Genomic DNA, 17,126 nt, shown 5'->3' on the forward strand with positions numbered 1-17,126 from the left:
TAATATAGAAAAACGTATATGATAATGAACAATATATGACAAAGAATATACAAGTACAGTATACATAAATGCATTGTTAATAGTAGCCTAATGTTAAAGAAGTTTGAGGAACTAAATATTGAAAATATATTAAAGCTAAAAGTAGGCACGAGGATAAGTTCAAGCTTGATTAATTTATTCATTTTGTAACCTTTTTGGTTGGTGTTCGTTTATTGTTTAACATTTATAGTCGTGATGGTACTCATCAACACTGAGCAATTCTCACCAACCCACTCCCCTGAGCAGTCCACAGTGTTCAGCCCACTTGCTATGTAGCCTGTTTTCACACTTTCTGACAATAAAAACACAACACTGCTCTTTTTATATTCATATTTTAATTGGTATCAACTTTGACCTACATTAGCTCTATAAAAGTGAATTAGTCTAAAGCGGGACTTCTTTTGTTTTCCTTTACGTTACCTGCGTAACACACCTGTCTTCAGGAAGTGCTGTGACGTCAGCGGGAGGTGGTTGAAGGTATGACTCAGGAATTCAACTCAGAAAAAAAATCCTGCTCGACTTGAAGAGCGATCAGCTCGTATATAATAATAGTCTCGCCAAAGGCTAAGAGCCACAGCAGACTTAAACCTCCTCACGAATCGACTGGGTCCAACACATTGGACCGAGCAGGTGTCACATTCATTCTAAGGAAGTGTTTTTTTTAAGCGAAAAAGTTTTATCACAAAGATACTTAAAGATGTCTATTTTACCTGATGAGGCGGTGTTTGCTGACTTTAAAAAGCAGTGTTTGTCTACGGACAATTGGGCCAACAAGTACGATAAGGAGGGGATGCAAGTGTGGGTCGAAACTTCTACTTCCCAAAAAAAGAATCCTGTTCACAAAATCAAGGTAAGTTCATTATCCACCAACTTTAGAAGTCACTTTTGGGATATGTGTTAAATTGACAGCGGTTTATTTGTAGCCTATGACACTTTAATGTAATTTCTGTTTCAGTGTAAAATGACAATGAAAGATGTATCAGCTGCCACAATGTACGACGTCCTTCACGATAGCCAGTACCGTAAGAAGTGGGACCCCGCCATGTTGGACACATTTGACATTGCCCGGCTCTCTACTAATGCCGATGTGGGATATTACTCATGTGAGGACTCCTTTCTATTCAGTCTTTTACCGTCGCTGTCCGTGTGTTTGTCTCTGTTTAAAACGTGATGCACCACAAACCTGTTAGTCCACAGCTCAGGCCTGACTCAGTTTCAACTATTGCTCATTGAAATCACACACACACACACACGCGCACGCACGCACGCACGCACACACACACACACACACACACACACACACACACACACACACACACACACACACACACACACACACACACACTGAAAAGGGAAAGTGCATAATAAGATTTTGATTTTGTAAAACTGTTTTTATATGTAAAAAGTGTGCTATATTAAGGCATGATTTAAAATCGGAACTGATTCATATTTGTATGTTTTATAAAAGTGCAGCACACTCTAGATGTAATATGCACCATAGTGAACATTATTTTCCCATGAGCAAGATATGATTTATATTTAAATCCCCAAGTGCATTATTACGCCATCTCCTTTTAACTTCCATGTCTATTAACATGTTTCTTCTGAAGCCCTCAGGGATGCATAATGAGCACCCTCTTGTTTCAGCGGTGTATTTATTGTCATAACAAGGGCTTGTTGTGTAGTTTAATGAAGGGAGACATAATGACTAGATTTGTATGTCTATTTTTCTGCAGGGCTGTGTCCAAAGCCCATAAAGAACAGAGATGTGGTGAGCCTGCGTTCCTGGAAGGTGACGGAGGAAGAGTACATCATTGTTAACTTCTCAGTCAAACATCCGGTATGCCACCTACTCCACACATTCCCAACATGCCTTTTTAACATGGTGTTCTGTGTGCATTGATTTTCTTCTTCTACACACACCTAACCGAGGTGATAGTGTCACATGTCAACATTGCATAACTTTACCAACATTGTGAAAGAGGAGTGTGTAGTTAAAACTGGATAGTTGTAGTTTTTCTAAATTCTCTGCAAACTGTTTTGATTTAATTTCAGAAATACCCTCCTCGCAGTGACCTTGTGAGGGCCATTTCCGTCCTCACAGGATATTTCATCAAGCCCATTGGACCAAACAGCTGCACTTTCATATACCTTTCACAAGCTGACCCCAAAGGTAAGACCGACACCAACAACAACACTATTTTTGCAAATGGCGGATTCTTGCTAAAACATTTTAGAGCTGTATTTAAATGTTGATCTCTTATCTCCAGGTTCTCTTCCAAAGTGGGTTGGAAACCAAGCTTCTAAAGTTCTCGCTCCCAGGGTAAGTAATGCAACGTCAGCAACTTTTTTTGTTTGTTTACTTTTAGTCAACAGCAGCCGAGGAGGTGCTAAGGTCAATAAATACAAGTGTATCAGTATATGGGGGTGTGTCCACAAGGCAATTTTTTTCAAGTGTGTGCGCGCGCGCATAATGGAAAGCACAATGGTCTTAAAGCACAATGGTAACCATAGAAACCCATTTTGAGTGCCTGCTCTGGTAAGGCTGCTGACAAAGGAGTATCTCAGCTCGAGCTGTTGCTCTCTCGGCAGAACTCGTTCCCCAGGTTTCGTATCCTCCGTCATTTGAAACTATTTAGACCAAAGTGTATCAACGTGTGTGTGTTAGGAGCTGCCATTGACCTTCTTTACTGAGTAACAGTGATTTATAAAGACATAACTATTAAAAGGCAATGACGTTTACATTTGGCCAAGTAGTGAACATTCCAAATTAGAATGAAAATAATGTAGTCCTTAATTATAGATGCCTTTCCATGTCTTTAGAGGAGTGTAACATCAAGAGAAGAAACGAGAGTTAAATATCAAAAGGACCTGTTTAATCATTTAAAAGATGATACTATTTTTGAAAGGCTTTGGTTATTCAATAAGGTATAGCAATGAACGAAACACCTCTAACAAAGTGCATTCAAGCAAGTCAAAAGGGTTTTTGAAAGTAGCTGTTGGGACTGGTGGGGTCAGGAAAAGTGCTTGCTTGCCTAAATCTTAGAGACTGGAGTATTGTTGCAAACAGTTTTCTCATTGTTTAATATTTTAATGATTTATCGACTATGCATGTTTTCTTTAGTTGTTGCATTTTACTTTTATGTAGATTGTCAGAGCTGTAAATATTTTCTGTAGCTGTTTCCCACCTAATCTGTTACTTGTTAGACGCTTTTATCCAAAGCAACTTACATACTCAATACTGTGGGCAATCCCCACAGGAGCAATTTGGGGTGAAGTGTCTTGCCCAGGGACACAACGACATGCTGACTGCAGTGGGGTTTGAACCTGTGACCCCCTGATCCGAACACCAACGCACTAATCCACTAACCCACTGCGCCACACGCCTCCTTTATCTTCAGCTTTGTTGACTGAGAATGAAGGTGTGGTATGACCCTCATTCAGACCTCACCCTTCTGACAATGGTATTCTCTCTTTGCCAACTCCTTGCAGGTGATGAGGAGTGTACACGAGGCGGGACAGAACTACCAACAGTGGAAAGGGCAGAACTCTCCGGCCCAGAAGCCCTGGTTGTGCCCGGAGCAGAACGTCCTGCCCATGATGGACCCGGGCGAGCTGTCCATACAGAGAGCAGACTCGCTAGAAAACGTGGACGAGAGTTCAAAGATCTCCACTCAGGAGTGCGAAGACAGCAGTTAAACCATATCTAAGTGATGTGAGGAAGGGTGGTCTAAGAGGGTGACACCGGAGGACAGACTGTGTATATACTGACAACTTTAATAAGACTTGAGACCTCCCACTCTCTGTGAAGTCGCCCTTAGGCTCACAAATATTGATATGGTTTTCCAAACGCCACGTGCCTTTTGGGATGAGCATAAAGTGTTTACAGATTTCTTACCAGGCAGAAGTGGAATTGCCATTCACCTCATTCTATGTTGATCCAAGCTAAACATCTCGCCAGTGTTTTAAGCAAACTATTGTTTTAAGAACTATATTTTTTACATTGTAAAGGATTTGCGGTGTCAGGGTTTAAAATGTATCAAAGTTACAGCACTACATTTACAATAGGTTCTCTGTCAGCTGTTTTTTTAAAGCTATTTAAAAAAAGATATGAAGTGTGGTTCTCCACTTTGCCTTTACAAGTGACTGTGAACTGAAATAAGATGAGTTACTGTAAGTGGTGAAAATGGAGCGATGTGAAATCATTATTTTTCTTTATTGTATATCAGATCAAAATTAGGAGCCTGATGGTCACTTTTATTTAGTTTATTCCCATTGAGGCTGGTTGTCGATCACAGTACGAGCTCAGCATAAAACCTTTGAAGGTGAAGGGTTCAGGGTTGCACAGCTCTGGGCGTCAACCTGTTATCTGTTTTTCAGAAACACAATGTTATCTCGCCAAATGCAAAAGAAAAGACACTTATTAAATGTGAAAATTGTATTTAATAACCATTAGTTCATTTTATTTAGACATGATTAGTGACGCTGTGTTTATACCATTCATGTGTAATAACCGACTGTTTGAAGGTTCGTTGTATTTGTTCTCTTTTACCATTAAAGGTTTATGCAATGTAATTCTTTGTTAAACAGACCCAAGTATGCATTGGCAATCTGTTACGGTTGATGTAAAATGTACATACCAAGTTTGCATTTTGTCAGTTGACTAACACTGAAAGACTGGACCAGGAAATGTTTTATGTATTTTTGAAGTTTTTTGTGTGCACTCAGAAGTTATCGTGATGGAGTAAACATGCTGGAATGAAGCCCTGCAAGCTGAGCTAGCTCTTTCTTCAGAGGATATTTGATGTAGAGTGTATCTGATCAAATAAACCTAACAAGGTAACCGTGCTATGATAACCAATGCCATTCACTGAATTCCCTTAAAGATGACAATTGAGTCTCAAGAGAAACCATCCTCCATAGTAGAAAAAGTTTAGCCGCTTGAACCAGAGCAAACCGGTCCTGGCTCTCCAAGTAAGAACACAAGGTTACAAGGGTTCAAAACGTTTTATTACATTTACCATGTCAAAGTAGTGCTGGAAACCAAGATCATCAGATGGAAAACCAAAAGCTAATCCTATAGTGAAAAGTATTAGTGTACAAAGAGTTGAGTTGCAACAGGCAGGTATAGCATACAAACTAATGTACTAAATGTTTACAAGCATGCAGGAGAAACATCCGGAGATATTCAACTGCTTTCTAGAAATGTCTGGAGATTTCATTTACACCCTTATCTTATCTCTGCTGATTTGACTGATAAGCACATCTACAAAAACATAGTACAACATGATAAAAGTACCTGACAGTCGTCTGTCTGTTTTTATGATGTATAATTATACAGTTCCACACCTTATACACTAGTTTACAGTTCATAAATTAAATAATTGCAATATTGTTTAGCCCAAAGCAGGTTATGAAATACCCATAATGCATGAAACGTGAAAAAAGAGCAAGTAAAGTTGGGTCCCCAATAGAAGTCACAGAAATATATATATACACATCTTAATATTTAATTACTCAACTTTGTTAAATATAAAAAAACTGGATTAACATGATATTCACAGTGATATTCAGATCAGTGATATTTACCAGAAGTCTTGCACTATCATTTGCTCTTACAACACGTAAGGCCCTGCTGTCTTTGTTCCATGTGTCAGTGCATACTAACATCCAAGTTATGTAATTTTCTAGATCTACACTCAGTTTTCCAGTGAGAAACGTGATGCTGACTGAGCATGACATTATTTTGAAAGCTCCACAAACTCGTTTGTGAGTGATTCTTACGAAATGGCTTAAAAAAAACACTTGTCAGCAAGTTTATGTATAGGACTGCATTAATTTTAGCTATCTGTACATAATAAAGCAACTGAGTGTATATGCATTTCTACCTTATACAAGCGTGACCAATGCAAATGCTACTCTGTACTTGATCAAGAGGTATGTAAAAAGCTACAGTAAAAAACACCTGATTATATGGATGGAGGAGAAAGATAATCAAACTATGCATGGTCTATAAATGCTATGCTTGACCGGAAAATATTATACATCATTTATTATGTGAAATGTCGGTTGAACCAAAACTTGCTTCACTTCCTGTGAACACACCCTGATGGAATGGAAATAATCCTGGATCACAGTAGATGAGGCAGCAGATATGGAGGTGAGGGAGGAAACAGAGTAGATGCTGTCCTTACAGTGAGGACTGTGAGTGAGGGAGTTAGTCATACATCTTGACGCTGAGACGGCCAGTCTGTGGGAGGAGGGTAGTGACGTGTGGTGACGCAACTGTACAACTCTCTCTTTACTGCCACCTAATGTACAGTCCTCTCCTTCTGCCTTTGGTAGTCTAGTAATAGGAGAACACACAGAGAACAATGTTACAACACTTAAAAGGGATGCCATTATATCATTTCCTTCCAGTATAACATAATCTAGTTATTTCAAAACCAGTTTTTTTTGTTTGTGAATATATACAGCGAGATCAGCCAGTTAGATATCACAGCTAAAGTATTAAGGAGGTACTAATCGTGCCAACAAGTTTCAAATTCTTGAGGTTTAGTCCTAGAGCTACGTAGTCTATGAAAGCAATTCTGACTTTTTCTTAAGGCCTATAACAAACTGCATACTTCACTCGAGCACACTATGGGTCTAATAAAAGCAAATCATGTTATGCATTTCAAATGGATTGGAATCTGCCCAAAAGTAATCAACTTCAGCTTTACTTTTCTTAATGTAAACTTCAGACAACAAACTTTCAATTCCATTCTCTCTGCCTCTCCTTTTCAACACTGTATCTTGAATAGAAGAACTCTGGCCCACAAAATATCTTTAACCTATGTGCCAATATCTCATTGGAAAATGTTTTTACATTCGCCCCAAAACAACAAACAATAAATTCAAGAGATATGTTTACTAACTAAGCAACTACACTGAACAAAAATATAAATGCAACACTTTTGTTTTTGCTCCCATTTTCCATGTGATGAACTCAAAGATCTAAAACATTTTCTATATACACAAAATAACCATTTCTCTCAAATATTGTTCACAAATCTGAAAAAATCTGTGATAGTGAGCACTTCTCCTTTGCCGAGATAATCCATCCCACCTCACAGGTGTGGCATATCAAGATGCTGATTAGACAGCATGATTATTGCACAGGTGTGCCTTAGGCTGGCCACAATAAAAGGCCACTCTGAAACGTGCAGTTTTGCTTTATTGGGGGGGTCTGGGGGGTCCGAAAACCAGTCAGTATCTGGTGTGACCACCATTTGCCTCACGCAGTGCAACACATCTCCTTCGCATAGAGTTGATCAGGTTGTTGATTGTGGCCTGTGGAATGTTGGTCCACTCTTCTTCAATGGCTGTGCGAAGTTGCTGGATATTGGCAGGAACTGGAACACGCTGTCGTATACGCCGATCCAGAGCATCCCAAACATGCTCAATGGGTGACATGTCCGGTGAGTATGCTGGCCATGCAACAACTGGGATGTTTTCAGCCTCCAGGAATTGTGTACAGATCCTTGCAACATGGGGCCGTGCATTATCATGCTGCAACATGAGGTGATGGTCGTGGATGAATGGCACAACAATGGGCCTCAGGATCTCGTCACGGTATCTCTGTGCATTCACAATGCCATCAATAAAATGCACCTGTGTTCGTCATCCCTAACATACGCCTGCCCATACCATAACCCCACCACCACTCGATTCACAACATTGACATCAGAAAACCGCTCAGGACGACGAGCATGCAGATGAGCTTCCCTGAGACGGTTTCTGACAGTTTGTGCAGAAATTCTTTGGTTATGCAAACCGATTGTTGCAGCAGCTGTCCGAGTGGCTGGTCTCAGACATTACATTACATTGCATTTAGCTGACGCTTTTATCCAAAGCGACTTACAATAAGTACATTCGACCAGGAAGACACAACCTTGAAGAAAACAGAATCATATAAGAACATCAGGTTTCAAAGAGCCAATCGTTTCAAGTGCTACTCAACTGGCTTTAGATAAGCCAGTCCTTTATTAGTATATAAGTGCTCTGTTAGCAGTTCTTTGTTAGTCATTCTATCGCTCGAAGTGGAGTCGAAATCAAGACGATCTTGGAGGTGAACATGCTGGATGTGGAGGTCCTGGGCTGGTGTGGTTACACGTGGTCTGCGGTTGTGAGGCCGGTTGGATGTACTGCCAAATTCTCTGAAACGCCTTTGGCGACGGCTTATGGTAGAGAAATGAACATTCAATTCACGGGCAACAGCTCTGGTGGACATTCCTGCTGTCAGCATGCCAATTGCACGCTCCCTCAAAACTTGCGACATCTGTGGCATTGTGATAAAACTGAACGTTTCAGAGTGGCCTTTTATTGTGGCCAGCCTCAGGCACACCTGTGCAATAATCATGCTGTCTAATCAGCATCTTGATATGCCACACCTGTGAGGTGGGATGGATTATCTCGGCAAAGGAGAAGTGCTCACTATCACAGATTTTTTCAGATTTGTGAACAATATTTGAGAGAAATGGTTATTTTGTGTAAATAGAAAATGTTTTAGATCTTTGAGTTCATCTCATGAAAAATGGGAGCAAAAACAAAACTGTTGCATTTATATTTTTGTTCAGTGTAACTACTGACTTAAAAAGAAAAAGGTAGGACATATGTCAAATCTTGAGTATGGAGAACGCCTATGATATGATTTAGTAGAGTAAGACTTACTGTAAGGAAAGAAGCGAACCCTCATCAGTATCTCTCGCGCAGTCTTCAGAATCTCTACAGCCTGAAGAGGAAACAGAAATTAACTTGAAAGGGCTTTTTCCTAGAAAGAAAACAGCTGGGGAAACATGATGACTACAATGCAACATGGGCCCAATCTATTGAGGCATTTTATTATTATAAATAGTTACATGTTTTAATGGGAATATAAAATATTTAACTGGCACAAAAGGTCTTCGAACAGGCTTACACTCCAGTAAGGGAGTATCAGATATGGTGTAATGGTAATAAAAATAACACATTGATTAAAATGTGTTTGGATCTCAGCATGAAAATAGAGCTCTGACTTACTCTTGAGTGCTCTATGTCTTGGAAATCCACCTCATTCACAGACAGAACCTGGTCTCCCTCTTGCAGTCCTGCTCTGTGGGCATCTGAGTCTGGGACCACCTGCCAATAAAAACACAGACATCAGAACTCACAATGTGGATACAATTAGACCGCGGAACAACAAGTAATATTGCCAATCAAATCCATATCACACACACCTTGGAAATGAAGATGCCAAGCTGTGAAGCCTTGCCCCCTCGGATGTTGAAGCCCAGCTGTGCTCCGGGAGGTTTCTTTAATACGACAGTACGAGGCAGGAACTGGGTGAGCTCATTGTTGTAGTCAGGGTGTTGAACCCGCTGAAAATAAACAAAGAAAAAGAAAAGCGTGTATAACAATCGCATAGTATGTATTACATCAATGTGAGCCTGAATTTTTCACATGTGGGTTACAGATTGTAACACACGGAATACTTAAATGAAGTAGGGAATTTATGCTCTGACAAATACTAAAATATACAGTTCAAAGCTTTAGAAAAAAAGTTCATTTTTCCCTGTCAAAGTTAGAGATGGATTAAGGCAGAAAGTGAGGTTCTACTGATTTGTGTCTTACCTCCTGTGTGGGTATCCATGCTGGTGGGTTTTCATAAGAAGGCAGGAATACCACTGGGAGCTGGTAGTCATCATAAGGAATTTTCTGATCCATTGTTTATAAAAGCACCTAAATACAGAAGAAAAAACATTGTTATGAAGAAGAGTTCCTTACTTCTTGAGTCTATATTATAGATGTTCTTATTTGCTACAGCACATTTGTCAATTCAGAAGTTATATTCTTAAAACAGTTCACACGCATGTGAAAAACTAAAAAGTTGGTTTAGTTTACAAGCTTTGAATAGATATTTTTCCTATAAGTCGCGGTTAGATTTGTTTCCCACGGTCATAGTTTGACCAAATATGCACTATCAACAGCATTTGGTTAAACAAATGTAATGTAGGGTTTTTTCTATGACATCAACATATTTGCTATGAACACGTCTGTTGTACTAAGCGGACCGCAGTGTCGTTAAGCGTGTGTGAAATGTTCTGTATTACTTTAACATTATGTGAATATGTTAACTACAGCTGAGACCAAAACGCACCCAGCTAGTTACGAAGCTCTACTGAAAAAGCAGTTTCAAACCACAGAAATTATGCTGAAATTATACACATGCTGAAATGTATTTAAGTACTGCTGTACCTATCGGTAGATAGCAATGACATTATGTAAAGGGTGCTTTAGCTGACAGAAAATCATTTTACACTGCAATTTACAAACGAGATAGCTACAGTTAGCTTACAAGCTAACTTTGAAACGAGCCTACTCTGCTCTGTTGAACGCATCATCCATAACATTCACTGTTGTTGTAATTTGAACTATAACTAGTAATATAGTGTATAACAAAATGCAGAATGACAGTCAAAAAATTACAAAGTATCTTACCTGCTAAACTGAAGGCTAGCAACCAACTAGCAACAGCAACAAGCCTTTTTTGTGTTGCATTAAACAATTACTGGTATGCTGTGGTACTGTAGCGCCACCTGCTGGTTTGGAGGGGTCACGGCAGTTTGAGAATATACAATTATGCATATTTTATTTTGTGTGCATTAATTTGTATATCAATTACATTTTACATCTGGTCAATTGAAAAATGTTAATGACTTTATACTTCTGGGTAATTATGGCAATAAATCTCATTTGAACTTATAATAATAGATCATGATTAATCATAACATTAATGTGAAGTAAGTGTTTGGAGTTAATTTCTACCACTGTGTTAGATAAAAACATGTTGCTATTATTGTGATGAAGAAAACTGAATGCATGTTTTGTTACCAGAAAATATTTTTTGTATCATTGATTTAACATTTTCCATTCTCTTCTCACCTTGCCAATTCCCAGGCTACTGTAAATGAATTGCAATATATTTTAACGCAGGACAGTGAGTGTTTCATTTCTTTAGTGTCCTAACACAAATTACACATTTCACTTGGATTTGATATGATGGCCAGGCAAGGACAGGCAAGTTTATTTATATAGCACCTTTCAATTTAAGGCAATTCAAAGTTCTTTACAAAAAGGAAGAAGCATAATGATATAGTGTACCGGAATTACATCATAAAATGACATTCAAAAATAATATTTAAAAAGAGAAGACAAAAAAATATAAATAAATGTAAAATAATACAGGTATAAAGTACAATAATAAAAATGACAGTGCAGTGTACACATGAATAGTTATTTTATCGTACATATATGTGACTGCAAATTTGTCTGCAAGTTTTTCAGCAAAAATATGTATGAGCATAAAGTGAAACATGTTAGAGCGCCACATTAGTTCAAGTCAATTTGAATCTTGTTTAAGTACTTCAAACTGTTTATTTTGATCGTCACAAAGACAGGGACAAAATTGCCAAAATTGAAATGTTTTTTGTCTCACAGCAACCATTGAACATTCAACTTCTTCAGATACATTTGTGCAGCTTTCCTCATATAATCACACAATTTTAATATCTGAAGTGTATCTTAGATTTTTATTTGATGCAATCTCTCATTTACAACATTTTTCATCTTCAGCTGACAACAGAATACAGCTCAGGTTCTAAGTTGAGTGTGATTTGGTATGATCACATAGTAGCCTAATATGCCTGCATACATGTAATTTAATTACATTGTTGTTGCATCTACTTCATTGATTTGCTAGGTCAGGGGTCTGCAACCTTTTTGACCAAAAGAGCCATTTTGCTCCTTTTTCCAAGACATTTTTTTGTCTGGAGCCGCAAAACATATTTCATAGTTTTTTATTGTTATATCAGACAAAAACTACAGTTTTTTAGCATTTATTATGCTATTTATTACATGATATAAAACGGTTAACCTCTAATAAGAAACAAAGAACTCTTATAAGGAGAATTAAAAATAATACACAGGCCTACTTTAAAATAAATTAAACACAGCACTTGGGGAGTCCTCTGCACATTTGAAGGGGAAAAAAATATTATTAAAATGGGCCCACTTTGAAATAAATAAAACATATAGCTGCACCCTAAAAAGAGTTAAAGCTAGGGTAGGTAAGAATGGAGAAACCAGCTCGAGTGCGCTGGAATTTGAAAATACACAACCGGAAAAAATATGCCTCTTCCTTCAGACTTTCTTACAGAGTCCCTCCTCCAACACACACGAACGCGCACATGACCAATGAGGGCACGAGATAAGTTTGTGCACAGATGGAAGGCTGACAGGCAGGTAGGCCATCCAGTTACTTTAGCCGGGCCGGCTCAGATGATTGGTCGTGCTTTTTACAGCGCTACGGCTTCCACATATTAATTTTTGTATGTATTTATTGTCAAAGCATTTAATATATTCATTGCTATCGGGACGTTAAGAGCATTCCATGGAATATAACAAAAAGTGTTTTCTGAAATAAATTACATACCCCATTGAATTATGACTGAAGATCGTCAGCTGTCTTCCTCTCCCGTGTTGTTCCTCGATACGTAAAGGCTGCACCACCGTTGACAACTTCTCTCTACATATAAAACATACCGGTAAACCAGCATCGTTTGCTGTGAAAGCATATAACTCTGTCCACACAGAATTAAATCCTGTGTTCCTCCGGTCAGGGTGGGAATTTCACGACGGCCATGGCCGTCGTTGCCCCGCACTTTGGCCGTGATGCCCTGTTAAAAAAAATGCAATTCACGGCCAAAGTGGCCTTTGTGCCCCTGTCAAAAGTAAAAAAAAAATGTCCTGTGGTATTGGTATTTTGACTAGCAATTTAGTTAAATTGTTTCGTTTATCAACGCTACAACATAGCGTTTCGTGAGTCGGTTGTCTTTGTTGGGGGGGAAAGCAAACAGCTGTTTGCTGCGAGCACAGTGCGAGCAGGCTCCCGTGAGCGGGAGGGCGCTCCTTCTTCACTACAGACTATCGCGCCACCTAACCATTCGCCAAAATGTTTTTAATACGAGCGGTAACCGGCCAAGCGCCGTGCAAAAAACAATCTTCAAATAGAGGCGAAGTCACGCCCATCTACTTCCGGCCCATGGGACCCCGGAAGCGAAAAATTAACATTGAATTCAATGGAGAGAGAACACGTATCTTTTGATCCCGTTTGAATTGTGCCACGAACTACACATATGATGTTTGTCAATCTTAAACAATAAGTTCCATGTCAAAAAAGTCACATTTTGTCGTAAAACTGTTGAAATATAATACTATGAAAAATACGCGACTACAAAGACTACAAATCCCAAATCCCATTCTGGCTCGCGTAAGTGATGTCACAGGCGATAATGCTCCAAGTGGTTGCGACTCGTAATTAAAGCGAAGAAGAAGAAGATCTCATAACTGATTTATTCCCTCCAATAAATAAGAGATTGCTAAAAATAAATTCACTTTTACAAGATGCCTGTGTGCTTTGTACCAGGTTGTAATCACATAAGTGATCATACCACTTGCTCGTTCTATCGCTTCCCGTCTGATGAAAGGACCAGGAGTCGCCGGATCAGACATCTCAGGTAATACACATGTTGTGCATGGAACACAGTCAAGCTAGCTACCTAGCTAGTAGCGACGAGTAGCGAGCACGTTAGTTAGCATTACATTACTTTAGTGATGGTAGCCTTACCATGACATTATTATTTTATTACATGAAGTAAACTAAAGCAAACAGATATTGTTCTAAACTGTATTAAAGTAAACAGGTATTATCTTGAACTGTATTGAAGTGAACATGTATTATTTGGGACTGTTTTAAAGTAATCCTATATATATAAACCTTCTTACATACACTTTCCCTGACACACACACACACACACACACACACACACACACACACACACACACACACACACACACACACACACACACACACACACACACACACACACACACACACACACACACACACACACACACACACACACACACACACACACACACACACACACACACACACACACAACACTCCCTGACCAAGATATCAACACACACACACACATACACTTTCCCAGACACCCTGACACACACACAATACACTCCCTGACCAAGATAGCGCGCGCGCGCACACACACACACACACACACACGTTCTTTTTGGGGCCAATATAATCTCAAGTACTGATAGCTTTGCATGACATTCTTCTGGACGTGTTTCATTGTGATGACAGTGAGTCAATCTGTTTGTTGGAAAGACAGTAGTTGAGTGATTACTGAGAGAAAATTATTAGAAGAGATAATTATTCAAAGTGTTGTTACTGACCTTTTTCTCTTGTATTTCCTTTCCCTCACCTGTAGCTGCTGAGACCCTGAGGAACATGCACACTGACCTGCTCTGGCAACCTGATTTCCACTGTACGTAATAGTATTTGGTTATGGTATATTATTTATATACATCAAAGGCACAATGCACCCCCAGAGACACACATGTATTGAGTGTGATATTGTGCATAGGTCAAGTGAAATCATCTTTACACACTAGGAAACTGTAGGAGCGGCAACTTGTTTTGAAATTGAATTTTTAATATCCGATAATGAAGTTGATCTGTTTTCTTTATTCTTCTCTCTTCCCAGCTCCATCCATCACTGTGCTCTGTTCCTGCAGGTCCTGCTTGCTAATCAATGCTTTATTTTTTTACACAATTACAAATAAAGTCAATGTATTGTATGACATGAAGTTGTGCTTCATTCGGAGTCAATAATAAATTAATTCTGCCTTCAACTGCACAATGATTGTGGACTGCACCGACATCCATGTAGCTGCCCCCCAGTAAGATGAACCAAGCAAAGAGGTTCATGCCCAAGGACATCCAGCTGGCGCGCCGCATCCGCGGAGAGAGGGCTTAGACTGACCTGAGACCAGCACACCCAAATACAACGGCTCTTTTAAGAGCCACCTACAGTTTCAAAGAGTTGCAATCCTACGTTATTATAATGATTAAACTGGTTCATGTGTCACTTAGTTTACTGAACCGTGATGAATGAAAGAAATGAGTGAGGTCGTGGTTTACTGAAGACATTAATATATGAGTAACAGGTCAGTGTAAACACCAGCTTCTGTCAATTATGGATCACTCAAACTATATATATAAAAATATGTAATAAAGTTCTAAAACAAGTATTCGGTATATTCCTTGATAGCTTTTGGAGAAGGTTGTTTTTAAGTTTACTAAAATCTATCGTTTCACTTTATAAAAAGGAACAGGTGAGTAGAGCATCATTGAGTTTCTTATTCTGTCAGTAAATTATCCAAATGAATGTTTATCATTATTTTATTCAACCCTAAACAAATTGATTGTACCTTTTTAATAATGACCTTACATGGTTAAGTTAAATTAACTTCAGAAAATCAAATCTGTTCTGAGAAAAAACTACTAAATGTTTAAAGATAGGAACTTGCCATCCCACTGAAAAACAGTCCGTAGAGATTTAAAGGCGTAGTTGTAGTTCAGTCCAACGTTTCATTTGGATTCATTTCTCCAACGGTCAACTATTTTCATAAAGAATATATATATTTTTCAAAGTCAACTTTATTGTCAATCTTACTCAGTTTGTGTTTATAGACAGAGATCAAAAATACTTTTAAATAAAATAAAATTATACAATTTACAGATATGTATACAAATATATATATATATATCCTATATAATGATGGTGGACACTTCACCTCCAGCAGGGCAGATGGCTGCACAAGTCCATCGGGGGATGCTCCCAAAACACCGACTCACTCACAAAGAGACCAGACTCGAACACTGTCTCCTGATAGGCCTGCACAAAAGCCTTCACCCCTTCGGCCTCGTTTACAACCCCCCAGTTGACAGCCATGACTCCGTCCAAGTTGTACCCCCCGAGCACCCTCTTCATGAGGGACGCGCATGGAGTGGATGAAAGTCCCGACCGCAGCACAGCACCAAACTTGCTGGCTGTCAACCTGCCCCGCCTGTGTAACTGCCACTTTGTCCGCTGTCCTCCGGTGGCTGTCTGGATGGCAGCTTGCTGGTCTCTGCTCAGTCGCATTGAGGCAAGAATTGCCTCAAGCCCCCATGCCCCTTCACCAGCTCCGGCACGGTGACAATGGCCTGATGTTGAGGCCGCGGCTCTGGCTCAGGTGACAAAAGCCATGCCATGCCACACTGTGCACCCCTCAGTGCAGACCTGAACCAGTCTAGATCCTGAGTGGCGATGTCTCTGGCCAGTGGGTTGTATGTCTCCTCTCACTGTTGGTAGAGTTGAGACACCGGCTGGACTACTTTGGAAGTGCCAGGCTTCCTCCACTGGCACTCAACATCTGTGGAGCTGATCTGCCACATGGCACATATTGCCAATGCTGCAGCGTGGCTGCATTTGTACATCCCCCGTGCACAATCACAGACAGCGCTCTGCATCGCGCCATTGCCTCCCATGCAGATCTGTACAAATAAAGTAAGTACCATGTTTGTTAGCATGCTATAATAGATTGAATGAGCAATAATACAAGGATGGTCTGGATCTGGGGGTGGGAGGGGTTATTTTTCCATAGTTTTGTCTGATTGTTATTGTTGTTTGTTTTTTCTGTATTTTTTGTAATGTGTGTTGTACTGGTTGTGATTGTACATTGTATTTTTCTAAATGTGTATGAATACATTTTTGAAAAACATTTGATCAACAATAAAAAAGGATTTGGTCAGGATCTAGACTCAGTGTGTAGTTTATTAATTAATCACTGCTCTCTACATTAGGAAAACACATACCAGTGCACCCGAGGGAGTCACACACAGCTGTGCCTGGATAACCAAACAAATTGACAAGATAACCAAAACCCTTGAATCTACACACAGCAAATAAACTCAAATGACACAACGAGATGTAAAAGGAGATCACACATACAGTATAGTCGATATAAAACTGGCCGCTTCAATCTGAAGAGCAACTAAAACAAAACACGGGAGTGTACCTTGTTCTTGTGAACACTAATGTTATCCACAGCATACACAGAGACCACGAAGTTCGTAAGGAGAAAACTAGTTACTGAAA

At 39.4% G+C, this 17,126-nt stretch overlaps 2 protein-coding genes across 2 annotated transcripts; one reads left to right on the forward strand and one right to left on the reverse strand.

Moving 5' to 3' along the window:
* Window positions 1–480: 480 nt before the first annotated feature.
* Window positions 481–4,890, forward strand: stard14 (START domain containing 14). The gene is made up of 6 exons (XM_034093163.2): window positions 481–889; window positions 995–1,142; window positions 1,776–1,879; window positions 2,095–2,212; window positions 2,310–2,362; window positions 3,532–4,890. Exons 1-6 carry the CDS (start codon window positions 737–739, stop codon window positions 3,736–3,738), a joined length of 783 nt encoding a protein of 260 aa, XP_033949054.1. The 5' UTR covers window positions 481–736; the 3' UTR covers window positions 3,739–4,890.
* A 137-nt stretch (window positions 4,891–5,027) lies between these two features.
* On the reverse strand, window positions 5,028–10,646 carry pdzd11 (PDZ domain containing 11). The gene is made up of 6 exons (XM_034093164.2): window positions 10,558–10,646; window positions 9,691–9,798; window positions 9,297–9,437; window positions 9,100–9,198; window positions 8,752–8,812; window positions 5,028–6,385 (listed from the first exon to the last, which is right to left on the reverse strand). The coding sequence occupies exons 2-6, from the start codon at window positions 9,781–9,783 to the stop codon at window positions 6,351–6,353; spliced, it is 429 nt and encodes a 142-aa protein (XP_033949055.1). The 5' UTR covers window positions 9,784–9,798; window positions 10,558–10,646; the 3' UTR covers window positions 5,028–6,350.
* Window positions 10,647–17,126: the final 6,480 nt, after the last annotated feature.

The sequence above is a fragment of the Pseudochaenichthys georgianus genome, chromosome 10, assembly GCF_902827115.2.
Source record: "Pseudochaenichthys georgianus chromosome 10, fPseGeo1.2, whole genome shotgun sequence".
Classification (NCBI taxonomy): domain Eukaryota; kingdom Metazoa; phylum Chordata; class Actinopteri; order Perciformes; family Channichthyidae; genus Pseudochaenichthys; species Pseudochaenichthys georgianus.